The following is a 14,340-nucleotide window of genomic DNA, read 5'->3' as shown; positions in this document are numbered from 1 at the left end:
ACCTGGAAAGAACTAATCCACTAAGGAAGACTAAACAAATCTTTGTTTCAGTGGCAGCTGGTAGAGAAGGGGATCCTGTCTCTAAATCAGCTATCTCAAGGTGGATTGTCAAATGCATCACACTATGTTACACTCTTGCTAAGAGAGAACTTCCCTTCAAGCCTAGAGCACATTCTACTCGAGGCACTGGGGAATCCATAGCATTCATTGCAAATGTTCCTCTGGAGTCCATTGCAAAGCAGCAACCTGGAGTTCTGTACACACCTTTACAAAACACTATTGCCTAGACACTCATTCTAGGTCTGATTCTCAGGTGGGACAAGCAGTACTAAGACATCTTTTCTCTACTGTTCCTGCTCACAACCCACCTCCAACTCCGGGTACTGCTTGCTAGTCTATGCACAGCATGTGATTCTAAGCAGATTAACAAGCATCAGAATACATGCATTACTTACCGTAGTAGCATTTCTTATGATTGTATCTGCTTAGATTCACATGTGCCCTCTCTACCTCCCTGCTCGGGGTGGAACAAACATAGATGTCTTACTACTTTCTCTCTTTATGTACTCACTCACTATAGACTTGGTCTCCCTCATGGCAGAAAAAATACAATCGTAGGGACCTCGGCTACACTACAGTGTACACTACACGTCACGATAGGGATAGTGTTACAGACACGCCTATGACGACGTCCCCTTTCGGTTCCCGAAAGACCAGATGCAATGCTCTGCGGTTACCACTGGATGTCGGACCATAAGCACAGCATGTGAGTCTAAGAAGATACAATCATCAGAAATGCTATTATGGTAAGTAATGCGTGTCTTATGGAGTTACTCCCCCTAGATTGTAAAGTGAATGTCATTTGGGCTATATAAGGGGGACTGTACTAAGTCAGGGGAAACAAAATATCTGGGGAGACAGAAGGACAGAGAGGAGGAGGCTGAACCCTACCAAGGAGAGTGCAGTAACCAGACCACTTAGCTAGGTGTCTAGAGGGTCCTGAGATCCAGCGGATTTCCCAGAATCCCAAACCAAGGCTTACTTTGTAAGTAGCAAATAACCCCAGCCTTAAATTGCACAGGCCCTTCGTTGTTGTAGATTTTCACCCATTGAATAACCCATTGGAAAAACACCCACTGGCAACCTAATTGAAAACTCCATTGAAAACCTCCCATAGAAGAATCTGTGTTTAGCATGTGTATGTTAGCATATTCCCTTTGGTAAAGCTCTGTCTGTAAATCCTTAGCATATTCTTAAGTAAATCAATTAATTCCCAATGAGATTCACTGTACAAGTTGGTTAAAATTCGAAATTTGAAATGTAACCCCCTTGTCCCTGTTGTCTTTCTTTAATAATTAGTCATTAAAGTGTTGCCTCAAAAGAATTAGTCTCCTTGTAACTGAAAACCGAATTTTCCAGTGTATTGTGTGCATTACCCTTAAAATTCCTAGTTGCATCTGTCCTTTTAAAACCCCAAACCATAGTCCCATTGAGAGTAATCCCTTTTTGCCTACAAGTCTGTTATTTGTCTCTGACCGTGTCAATGAAAACCAATTTTCCTATTTTGAGCTATACCCCTTCCCTGAGCTGCCTGTCATTGTAAATCCAGTGTAAAACAAATGTCCATTTGCTTTTTTTCCTTTTGCATGTGCATCCTCCCCAAAACGGATTTTCCTACTTTGTTTCTATGTCGCCGTAGTGTGTCTCTAAGCTTCCCCATCTCCTGAAGTGTAGCAACACGCATTTCCTTTAATTCTGTCCCATAGCCGTGTGGAGAAAAACGGCAAAATTGCATTTTGATTACTACTCAAACACAAGTTTTCACTTTCTTTGCTGGCTTCCCATCCCAATTTTCTCTCTATCCTTACTCCTTGCCACTGCCTTCCATTCAACGAAATCAAGTTAGCTCGTGTTTGGGGGGTGAGTGTTACAGGGGTGAGTGCCAAACCATTGGTGTTCTCTATTTCTAAAATTGCTCTTTTTCTGTGTTGCCAGTAAAGATTGTGAGAATTGTAACAGTATATCATCACTGAATTGTTTTGTAGAGATTAGTGCATTGTGTTACCACAACATATTAGCGGCTGTGAGATTGTTTGATTTTTCTGTTTCATTACATATTAAATTAATAAATATCTTATTGATACACACCGGCCTGATTCCTGGTCCATTGTGGCACTGGTTGTTTGTGGATGTTGGGTCGAAGGGTGGAGGCCTACTCAAACAGAAAATAACCTGTGGTTTATTAAATTAAAAAGTGCTTTCATTGTCGGGGAAGGAGTCCCTGGCTGGAGTGTGCTGTGTAATAAAACCTGGACGGATTTGGCCTTTCCACTACGATTCACACAAAATGGACAGCAAGTCTCCTGTTATTGGGGTTCCGGAGCTCTGGCAACTCACAGGACCTCGGGAGATGGCTCCAATCAATCAATGTTCGTCTTGGGATGGGTTGTTCCCACCAGTCAAACGGAAGGAACTAGGTCTGCACACCAGTGGTTGCTTCAGTGTTGCAAAGGGTGTGCATGCGTCTCTGGTAATCTTCAGTTGCTTCAGCATCCAGTGGTTGTCTTGCTTTTCCCTCCAGGAGCCTCACCTTTCATACGGTTTCAGCACTCCCTCCTCTCCAATCTTCCTCATCAGTTTACAGAAAGGGGTGTTTTGCTGTCCAATCGGGACAGACAGACACCCTGTGGGAGCTGTTCTATTCAGGCACTCTGACAGACAAGACAGGGGGTTGGAAAACTCATCTCCCACTTCCTGCCTGCCCAGACACTATGGAGCCTAGGCAGGGACACTCGACGGTTCCTGCCAAAAGCAAAATCCGCACACAGCCCATCTACCATTCTGGGAGGGGGTAGGCCTAACAAAGAACAACCATATTAATAATGGTGAGAAAAGAAGTGAGGCCCCAAATTAATACTTGCGTGCCCCTTTTGTGCACTACCGGGGCTATAGACATAGCCTGCAGTAGAAAATTACACAATAGTTGGTAGAACACGTCCACTGCCACCAGACATAACTATGAGATTGTCTATGTGACTAAAAAGTCAGAAGGGGTATACTAGGTATCCCTTTGGCACTCCACATAAGGTGGTGTGCGCCAATCTCTCCGACTATAAAGTTTTAGGGGAGATACGAAGTCTAGAACTGTAGTTACTCTAAGATAAAGAAAAGAATCTCAAAGGAGGGCCCTAAGGGTCCCCAGCAATACTGCCCTTAGGGAGCTGTGTGCTGCAATAGTAAAATACAGATGCCTTAAGAGTTATGGAGTAAAATAAACTCCATAGGACAGGTAAAATACATATAAAAATGGCATATTTGGCAGTGAAACCCCAACCCACTGTTATGTTTCGTATGCTTGTTCTAGGTTTCTGGGGAAAAATAATGGGCTGTTAGGTCAAATTAATTGTGGGGTCTCAATCATGAATTACAACTAGTTTGGTTACCCACACACAAACTGCATGTTTCCATTCTTTATGGGTACAACTGGGGAGCAATTGATTTTTCCCCAATGCCAAGTAATCCCACATTTTGCTTCTGTTATTCTTTCGTGTTCATTACATTTGTTAGCATAGTCCATGTTTTTTTTAAAGTCAGTATCAAAATCATATTTTGCATTTACATGGTGTTCTAATCCTGTTTAATCATCTCCTATTCTTCCCGCAGTGCACCAAACAACTTGCAGCAGCGTTTCATGAGGAATTTACAGTCCGAGAAGATTTAATGGGCCTGGCAATAGGAACACATGGTATCACCATTCAGCAAGCTCGGAAAGTTCCGGGAGTGACTGCGATTGAACTGGATGAAGACACAGGCACTTTTCGAATTTATGGCGAGGTAGGCAATATTTTGGAAATCATTGTAAGAAAATATTCTTTTAAATTCATATTAGCCCTCTATCAGTCTATTGGTACATTCTACTTCATGGGTTTCTCACTGTAGAACTCATTTAGCATTTTGAAATTGGTATTGTATTCAGAGTTGTTGATGTTTTATAGGTCGAGTCCTCTCAGATCTATCTTCAGATCTCGCTGCACTTTCTCCTTTCGGATTTTGTTTGAGAGACTCAAGCTCCATGGCATTTTAATTGGGTCTATAAGACGATCAATCTGTACAGAGGCAGATGTACACGTCACCAATAGTGCCTGCCCCCCCAATAGTGCCTGCCCCCCCTCACCACGGTCATATTGGAAGAACAAGAATACACTGCATGACACCAGGTATCATCCCAATACTGCATTGAAGATATGAGGGATGTTACGTGCTCAGACAACCCCATGGAATGTACCCTCAAACTGACATGGTAGAAGGATGCCTGCAGACACCATTGGACATAGAGCTACAAGTGAAGTCCGACAACTGTAACATGGAATCATGAAGAGAAGACACAGGAAATACTGAAATGATATGTGAATACTTAATGAATGAAGATGTAACTGAAGTGACAAAGTGAACATATATGTGACTGCAAAGAAAACCATATACACTGAGAAGATAAGTGAGAAAAGATGCAGTCAATGGCATACATGCAGAAACGGAAGGTAGATCTATAGCTTCAACAAGGATAAAGCAGCTATGATGAGAAAATGGACGTCGACTCTATATAAATAGTAAGCAAGAAGCCTGAAGGAGAGGGGCCAAGGCTGCAGAACTGATGGTCACTGGAATACAACTATGTGCAAGAACAAATATTTGCTTTGCTAGGGATCAAGGATGCCACAGCAAAAAGCAATTGCAAGGTACAAAAGGAGTCAAAGAGGATAACCCATGTACATATGACATTTCTCTTCGATTAAGCAAAGGAGTGAACATTTACAAGTGCCAAGTAACAATCAAAGATGCAGTTTACAGAGGCCAAGAGGAGTAATAGCACCCAGTATAATTACATCAAATGGCTCTAAATAGAAGGTCAGAATGGACAAATCGTGGTCTCCTCACACAAGATGCAAGATTAGGAACCAAGGCCAAAAAGCTGGCAGGGTGAGCTTCCCTGTCCTCGCCGCTAAACTTAGGAAATCCCTGCCCAATCTGATCAGGAATGATCCCTCCTTCCACTCTTTTAAGCACACAGCCAAGATATGGCTGGCAACCCAAGATACATAAACTGTACACTCCACATCAACTCTGCACCACACTACAGATCACTTACCTTTGGTCCTTCTATCTGCGCTTTTTTTTTTTAAACTTGCTTTTTTACCTCCTTTTACAGTTGCTTCCGTTATGTATTGCCGTTTACTTTCCTGCTTACTATTTATTCAGACTGTTTACTTCCCATTCATGCTATCATGTAAATGCTTGTAATTTGTACCTTTTGTCCATATGTAACTGTATCAAGATATGCACATAGATGCTTTAGGGCCAGGTGCGCTTTACAAATACAAGGCCCATTCATTAAGCTCCAGACAAAGATATCAATGTACCTTCACTCCCTTTAAAGTTCCGAAGAAGAGAACAGTCACCAAGGTCAACTACGAAAAAGAAGCCTAACTAATGAGATGGTGGACTAATTGGCCAAGCAAACAGTAGTCTGATGTTCCACGCCCCTGGGTTTTCATTTTGCTTACGTTCTGCTAACGAGCCGAATGTGCAAAGTTGGAAGAGAATGCCAACGAATCATGAAGGGCCTATGTAATAATGGAATATACATAGCTGCGGATTGGCTTCTGCAACTGTTATTCTGTTATTAGCTGTACTATATGAAGTTTGAGTTAGTTCAAGGCGTGTTTGTTGGGACAGTTTTTGAATTCCAACTAAGGGCTTAGTAAAATCATTCAACTGACCGGTACAAGACTCCACTCTTAGTATAAGGCTGTACCACCTGAGTATATGGTAGAGTAGACAGAGCAGCCAGGCTTATCTTAGGAGGGAGAGATGGCTGTAGAATCAGTACAAAGAAATTGTAATACAAATGGTCCAAAGAAACACTGAAACACTATTTATTGTACAAATAAATGGTTTATTTAAATACAAATAGGCCCAGATAAATCTTGGGTGAAATAAGTACCATCACAGATCATATAAACACATTATAGAAAAACACAACAATCTGCTTGAAGATACACAGACCAAAGCATATAACCTAATTTAGAACACCTAACGGTAGTTCTAGGGAAGTCAAAACCAGTAGTTAGTTTTAGATTACTTGTAATACCAGGGTAGTAGACCCTATCAGTTGTACTGTGAGGCTCATCAGGAACTCGCACAGTGAGTTATCTGGACAATGTACATCTCTGAATAGTGTAACACTTATTCTAGGAACAGTATGTTAGGGGAGTTTTTCCTAAAGTCCTAGTGGCAGTATGACTTTAGTAAGCTATCCCATTGGCTTGTAGATTCCCAAATCTTGATATCCATCTGTACTAGCTCAGGACCTTGGTAGTGTGGCAGAGCAGTTGGGCTTAGCTTAAGGGGAAGATGTGAGCTGTAGGTAAGTACACTGAATCGTAGCTAGACAGGCACTACAAAGAAGCGTATATATATATATATATATATATTTTTTTTTTTTTTTTTTTGAGGCTTGTGGAATCTGCTTAAATCACATGCTGTGCATAGGCCGACATCTAGTGAAAGCTGCAGAGTATTAGTTTGTTTTTCGAAACTCGAAAATGGGCGTCGACACAGGGCGTGCCAGTAATACTATCCCTAGTGTGACGTCCACTGTACCTATGATCCCTCACACGTGTAGGACCCTCAGATGGTTTTTTTCCGCCATACTGGTCGGAAGCATTTCAGAGTTCCCTGGCCTTAGCCATACTTTTGCAAAATATCGTTATATTTTCCCCATTCTCCACCCCAACGTCGAGTCACCGAGCTTCACACTCGACGCCGGCCGCGTATGGAGGGTACCCCTTTCCAATTGTGCCCCAAGTGCAACCGCAAGTACCCTTGGGTTGACCGACACGCCACGTGCAATTTCTGCTTGCCGAGGGACCACCCCGAGGCGAACTGCAGAGCGTGTAGTAGGTTTAAACCGAAAACCCTTAAGGACCGTTTGATCAAGCGTTGGGCCACCATGACAGGCGTCAGGAGGCCATGGCAGCGGAGGGCGCCTTCAGCGATAGCAGCGACGCCGTGCTTTCAGACGGCGAGGGCAACGTGGCGTCAAGAGACAGCCGAGCGCAAGTCCCCGACCTCGGAAGGTCCTACGGCAGGGGGGCTATGGGGATGACCCCCAGCGACACAATGGCTACCCGCAGCACTTCCACAAAGCACATGAAGTCCAACCGAGACTCGACGCGCATGTCGAGTTCTCGGAAAGAGGTACATAGAGAACGGTCCGAATCAGTGTCCTCTGGGCGTTCTCGATCTAGATCGCCGCATGACTCCAGGCAATCATCCATTGTTGCCAAGAGTGCCTCGCTCCCCAAGGTAATGGAAGTTCGATCGTCTGAAGACGAAGCCGACTTCCATTCCCAGACCACACTCCAGGAGTCGGCGCCCGCAGACCGCATAACGGCGGCTCCTGAGTCCCTACCTCCACATTCTAAAGATAGGGACACTACCCCCGAACCTCGACGCCAGCCGTCGGAAGGCTCCGAAGGGGCGAAAAAGCAGGGAAACACTCTTCCGCCCACGATAGGGGGGAAAACAGAGGAAGCAGTCTCAGCCTCCTCACACACTTCCCACTACACATAAACAGACAGACAAGTGCCAGTCCTCTGTTATCCCAAGGATCCCTGCTAAAACCAGTAAGTCTAGTCAGGATAAGGCGGAGAAAGCCCCAGAAAGGATCATTCCCAGTTCTAGAGAATGGTCTAGTGATGGCATAGACAGGGTAATGTCAAGGATGTCTTCATTGGCAGATTTTTACGCAAAAAAACCCTGAACCCTTTCTCTCCTATACTCCCGATGGGTCAGCACCCTCAGGCTCTAAGGATCCAATACCTCCAAGTAAGAAGTCCCGGTTTGAAGCCCCAGCACGGTCTTCGGACCCCTTCTATATACAGCCCTACTCTCAATATCAAGGAGATGCATCCTTTTGTGAGGATCCAGATTTGGGCATGTTGGAAGAGCAAACTGGTACGGGCTACTATGGGGACGATGAGGACCAAGAAGAGGAAGAGGAAGACACTGAGACCTACAGAGTAGATTCCCCGGTAGAGAAAGAACCCCTTATTACCGACTCCCCTGTCGACAATCAACCTCTCCTGAATGAAGTTCTGTCCCGAGCGGCAGAACATTTCCACATTGACACCCAGGGTGCTCAAGAGGAGAGGGACTTCGCCGAAGAGTTAGTGGGAGAAAGGAGGCCTGTTGCTCAGGCCATCCCTATTCTTAAGTCTATTCAGAGAAGAATAGACCCTTCACTTTTAAATCCTAACCTCACCAGGGTGGTGAACCCCAGGATTGAGAAACTTTTCAGGGCAGCCCAATCAGACCCACTGTATTTTAACACCCGTAAGAGGGCTGGAACACCCTTGTCATCGTCCGAAGCTCCTCCCGACAAGGAGAGCAAGAAACTGTATGGTTTGGGCAGGAAAGTAGCCTCCACGTCCGCCTACCAGGAAAGGATTGCCAACTCCACCACCCTGTTGGCCAGCTACAACTGCCATCAGTGGGAAGAGGTTGTGGCACTCATAGACTCCGCCCCAGAACCCTTAAAGAGCCAGTTGGCACGAGTTGCGGCAGAGGGAAGAGCCGTGTCCGGTTGCATTTTAAAAGCAACCTTTGATGCCGCGGATAACGCCGGCAGGTTGATAGCAGAAGGAATTGTTATCAAGAGACACGCTTGGTTACGGCAGTCTGGATACAAAGCTGAAACCCAAGCATCATCGTTGTTTGGTAAGGCGGTCAAGGATGCGTTCAAAAATGGCAAGGACGAGTATGAGACACTCAATTCCCTAGGCCAACTAACCAATAAACCACCTAATCAGAGAGGGAATGGCAATTTTCGTCGCCCACGCGGCCAAAATTCCCAGAGAGGATCTAACTATTCCCAGGGGCAGGGTACACCGTGGAACAATAATGACCAACAGTCTACCCAGGGTTACGGCAGGGGTAATAAGAGGACGTGGTAAAGGTAGAGGCAGTCCCAGTAAAGGAGGCGGCACGCCTCCACCAAAACAGTGACGCTCTATTCAGGGTCCCTTCTCACGCAACTCCAGTAGGCGGACGCATTTCCAACTTCACCCAAGTTTGGGAAGGGATCACATCAGACAGATGGGTGCTGTCCACAGTATCCGCAGGGTATTGCATAGAACTGTTAGAGCGTCCCCGGAACCATCCTCCACGGCAAAGAATACATTCTTTGGAACACCAGAAGATCCTCCTTGAGGAGATAGAACCCGTCCCGGGACAACAGGTAAACAAGAGTATTTATTCAACTTACTTCCTTGTGCCAAAAAAAGATTTGACAATGTGCCCAGTATTGGACTTACGGCCTGCAAACAAGTATGTCGAGCCCCAAAAATTTTGCATGACTACTTTCCAAGAGGTAATCCCCCTCCTAAAAAAAGGGGATTACATGGCAACATTGGACGTGAAAAACGCCTATTTTCATATTTCCATGTTCCCAGCGCACAGAAAGTACTTGCGCTTCAAGGTGGACAGTCGGCACTACCAGTTCAAGGTACTGCCCTTCGGGATAGCTTCGGCTCCAAGGGTATTTACCAAGGTACTGGCGGTGGCGGCAGCACACCTACACAGGGAGGCAATCCCAGTGTACCCTTACCTGGACGACTGGCTCATCACGGGGAGACCCCAGTAATTTGCAGAACAAACATTCAAAGGACAATCGACCTCCTCTTCGAATTGGGCTTCTCAATAAACGAAGTCTAGTGCCAAGCACCTCCAAACAATTCCTAGGAGCTATCCTAGACACTCAAGAGGGGTTGACCTTTCCTTCCGAGGAAAGAATTCGGAATATACTGCTACAAATTCCACAATATCAGTCCGGTCGCCAGATAATGGTACGCAAAGCAATGCGGTTGCTGGGCATGATGGCGTCATGTATTCACCTGGTCCCCCACGCGCACCTGCGCATGCGTCCCATGCAGGAATGGTTGGCGAAACAGTGGTCTCAGGTAAGTGGTCAGTGGGACGATCTAGTGGTCGCTTCGCCAACACTTGTACAAAGCCTAAACTGGTGGGCAAGAGAAAATCTGTCCAAGGGGAAACCCTTTTAGGATCCCGAGATACAGGCGGTAGTCACAACCAATGCATGCCTAACAGGGTGGGGAGCTGACCATCTCCACCACACAGCTCAGGGTCTCTGGTCTCCCTCAGTGGCCAAGAATCAGATCAACCTGCTAGACCTTCTGGCAGTATTCAGAGCGCTTCAAGCGTTCGAGCCCTACCTGCTAAATCTGTCAGTGCAAATCCGGATGGACAGCACTATAGCCATGTTTTACCTGAACAAGCAGGGAGGGACTTGTTCGCCAAATCTGTCCAAGCTTGCCCAGAAAATTTGGATATGGGCACTCAGACGGAACATCTTCCTGTCATCGCAACATGTTCCAGGGGATCTCAATTCTCTAGGGGATGCTCTAAGCAGAGACCCCCTCCCAGAAGAATACGAATGGTGTCTACACAGAGAGGTTGTAGAAGATATTTTCTCTCAGTGGGGTGTCCCCACTGTAGAGTAATTCGCCACAAGCGAAAACAGACAATGCCCAGGATTTGCATCCAGGTTCCCCCAACCAGACTCCCAGGGGAACGCCCTGTGGATGAACTGGTCAGCAATGTTTGCGTACGCTTTTCCACCAACTCCTCATCAGGAAGGTGGTCAACAAGATGAACACAGAGTCGATGACGCTCGTCCTGGTTGCTCCCATGTGGGCGAGACAACCGTGGTTCCCACACTTACGCAGATTAGCGGTGTGCGAACCGATTAAACTGCCAACCTGGTACAACCTACTGTCCCAGCACCAAGGCCAAACAGTGCATCCTCAACCCAACTCAATGAACCTGGCAGCATGGCACCTGAGATCATAGTTTGGACATCTCAATTTACCACAGAGGTGTATGGACATCCTAAAGGAATCTAGGAAGCCAAACACGAGGCACTGCTACTTTGACAAATGGAAGAGATTTGTTATCTGGTGCCAGAATTAACAAATCAACCCAGTTGATTGCACTCCTTCCACTATTGTTACATACATGCCCCACCTGCTGGATGCAGGACTGGTTTTTAACTCGCTGAAGGTACACCTGGCAGCTCTGTCAGCATACACCACTTCCCATAACAAGGTGTCGTGGTGGAAAGTACCAGTACTTAAAGCCTTCATGGAAGGAGTAAAGAGACTTCACCCTCCTATTTCTAACCCACCACCAGGATGGGACCTTAACGTGGTGCTATCTAAATTCATGGGCCCCCCATTCAAGCCCATGCATAAAAGCAGTCTCAAACACCTGACTTATGAGAAAGCCTTCTTAGTAGCTATTACATCTATAAGAAGGGTCAGTGAAATTAAGGCTCTGTCAGTGCAAGATCCTTTCTTTACTGTCCATAAAGTAAACTGGTTTTACGCACACACCCTAGGTTCTCACCTAAGTTTATTTCTAAATTCCACGTGAACCAGTCCATCGAGTTTCCGGCTTTCTTCCAAGACCCACAGAGCTCGGCTGAGGTGAAACTACACACCCTAGATGTGCGTAGGGCGGTCCTCTACTATGTAAACAAGACCAGACCGCTAAGGAAGACAGACCAACTGTTTGTCTCCGTAGCTACAGGCAGAGAGGGGGGATAGCGTCTCTAAAGGTGCCATCTCTAAGTGGGTTATTAAGTGTATCCAGCTGTGTTACTCCCTTTCTGGAAAGACTCTGCCTTTCACACCAAGAGCCCACTCTACTAGAGGCATTGGGGCCACTCTGTCTTTCATTGCAAATGTCCCCCTTGACACAATTTGCAAAGCAGCTACTTGGAGCTCTATTCACACTTTTACTCAGCACTACTGCATTGACACCCATTCCAAGACAGATACCCAAGTGGGACAAGCGGTTCTAAGACATTTATTTGCTCATGACCCTTCTCACATCCCACCTCCTTCAGGTACTGCTCGCTAATCTATGCACAGCATGTGATCTAAGCACATTCCACAAGCCTCAGAAGGGATGCATTACTCACCGTAATCGTATTTCTGATGCTTGTATCTGCTTAGATTCACATGCGACCCACCCTTCCTCCCCTCTGAGAAAAGGCGCATGGATGCTTGTAGTCTTACCTTTCTTTATATCTGCTTTGATCATCTGTACTCGCGCTTCTCTTCATGCTACCTCATGTCAGGAAAAAATACAATCTGAGGGTCCTACACGCGTGAGGGATCATGGGTACAGTGGACGTCACACTAAGGATAGTATTACTGGCACGCCCTGTGTCGATGCCCATTTTCGAGTTTCGAAAAACAAACTGTAATACTCTGCAGCTTCCACTAGATGTCGGCCTATGCACAGCATGTGAATCTAAGCAGATACAAGCACCAGGAATAAGATTACGGTGAGTAATATATATATATATATATATATCTCAGAATCACTTTAAATACTTCTGACGTTTACAGTAGAAGACTTGGGAATACTAGATAATACACTTCAAATGGCACTTTCACTTTTGTGTTTGTTCACGGTTACTTTTGTAGCAACGTTAGAAAGGGAAAAGACAAGGTTGTCGTATTATTACTAATTGCGCACTCATGGGGTTTTTAACAGGTCCTAAGGTAATGCATTTACTCTGCAAACACATATAGGAACGTCACTTAAAGGGAGGAAAATAAGTGGCTTGTGCAACATGAGCTTGGTTGAAGGGTCTAGAGATGGTGTCTTTGCTTAGCAAGCCTTTTAAGTCCAAAAACACAACTCTAGCTAAAGAGATGTCAGAGAGGCTTGAAGTGTTTGCAAACAGTGAATAGGGAAGAGTTCCTGTGTGTTTCTTCCACTGTCTAAAGTTATTGAAGTAGCAAGTTGGAAACTAACAGAGAAGACCTTAAAATGGACTTGAGAAAAGGGACACAAGCAGCTGTTTGGGTCAGAGATGAGAGGACGTTGCCCTGGAAACCTCTGTGTGCACTCAGCGCTCACGAGCGACTTCTTGGAATCAGGTAAGCAATGCCTTTTTCCCCACAGTACCTTAGGTTTGAAGTAAGTGTTCGCACTGGATGCTATGCGATGTTGCAGCTCTGGACCCGACCTCCGTATTCCTTGGTCTGATGACGAAAGGCAGGCCAATGGATGGGGTGTCTCAGTGTTAGGCAGAGTTTGCATGCAGTACCCTCTGGGACCACTACACACAACTATGACTACAGGTGTAAGCAAAACCAACCTTTGGTATAAGTATGTACCACACAGTTTTTGGTAGCGAGCTGAGCAGCCAGGCTGATCTCAAGAGGGAATGTGAGCTTGTAAGGGTATTGCACAAAGGTCTACAATGACAAGTGTTCAGATAGACACTTGGACTCAAGGTTTCTTGGTAAAAACACGTCTTAATTTATTACACAATCATTTATAAAGCATTCACTAAATGAGGCAAACAATATCACACAATACTTATAATACAATAGTGAAACTAAGCAGTTGAGCTCCCTTGAAGTAGGAGCCAAAAATAGCATTGAACTGGGAGCAAAAAGGCATAAGTTAAACGAATATTAGTTACTCTTAAACAGTGCAAATAGTTTGAGTTCACCAGAGGATTTGATGCAATGCAACAGGTAGCCCAAAGTCAATCGACTAATGTCTTGTATAGGTAAAAACGGTTCTGGTATTTCAAACGGAAAAGTCTTTGCCACGGTTCCTAGAAGTAGTTCACTAAAGAAAGGTTTGTATGTCGGGTCACAAACTGACTAGGACTTCAAGTTGCCAAAGTTGTACGCACTTTCGCAGTGAGAGGTAAGTTCTCTTGGTCGGGTTTTCACAGTACCTTTATATTGAAGAAAAAGATGCAGCAGTAGATTTCTCCAGCATTGGATCTTTCATGGATTCACATGCTTTGAATATTCCCCGTCGTCAGGCTGGGAATCCCCGGTACATTATATAGACCCTTTCCCGTAGGAAAACTTTTTCGACGCTTATGCGTCCTATCCACCTCGTTTTGTATCATGCGTGCCCGTGCCGTCAGGACGTCATGATATAAATACAGGCCCCGCCCCCGCGCTCCCTCAGATTTCAACCGTCTTTCAAAGCAGTGGGATCTTCGTGTTACTACTAGTGATAACTAGATTGTTTTTTTGTCTGTTTCGCGTAAGCGAAGTTCAAATCTGGAGAATTATGTCTGGAAAGGCGTTATTTCGCCCATGTGCAACCTGTGGCCTCAAAAAGGTTTATGAAGGAGACGGCCACATGGACTGTATCTACTGTCTCCACCCGCACCACACGGCGGATACATGTGAGATATGCCAGGGTTTCTCCCAAAAA

At 45.4% G+C, this 14,340-nt stretch overlaps 1 protein-coding gene across 6 annotated transcripts in view; it reads left to right on the top strand.

Annotated features, from left to right (window-relative positions):
• Positions 1-14,340, top strand: part of FXR1 (FMR1 autosomal homolog 1) — a 1,317,598-nt gene that overhangs the window by 584,722 nt on the left and 718,536 nt on the right. For all 6 annotated transcript variants that reach the window (XM_069618666.1, XM_069618663.1, XM_069618668.1 and 3 more), the window contains one exon: positions 3,664-3,834. In XM_069618666.1, the coding sequence (XP_069474767.1) occupies positions 3,664-3,834 (171 nt within the window). The remainder of the gene's footprint in view (positions 1-3,663; positions 3,835-14,340) is intronic.

The sequence above is a fragment of the Ambystoma mexicanum genome, chromosome 10, assembly GCF_040938575.1.
Source record: "Ambystoma mexicanum isolate Mex_15411 chromosome 10, UKY_AmexF1_1, whole genome shotgun sequence".
In the NCBI taxonomy this organism is placed as follows: domain Eukaryota; kingdom Metazoa; phylum Chordata; class Amphibia; order Caudata; family Ambystomatidae; genus Ambystoma; species Ambystoma mexicanum.
This window is presented reverse-complemented; position numbering and strand designations above follow the sequence as displayed.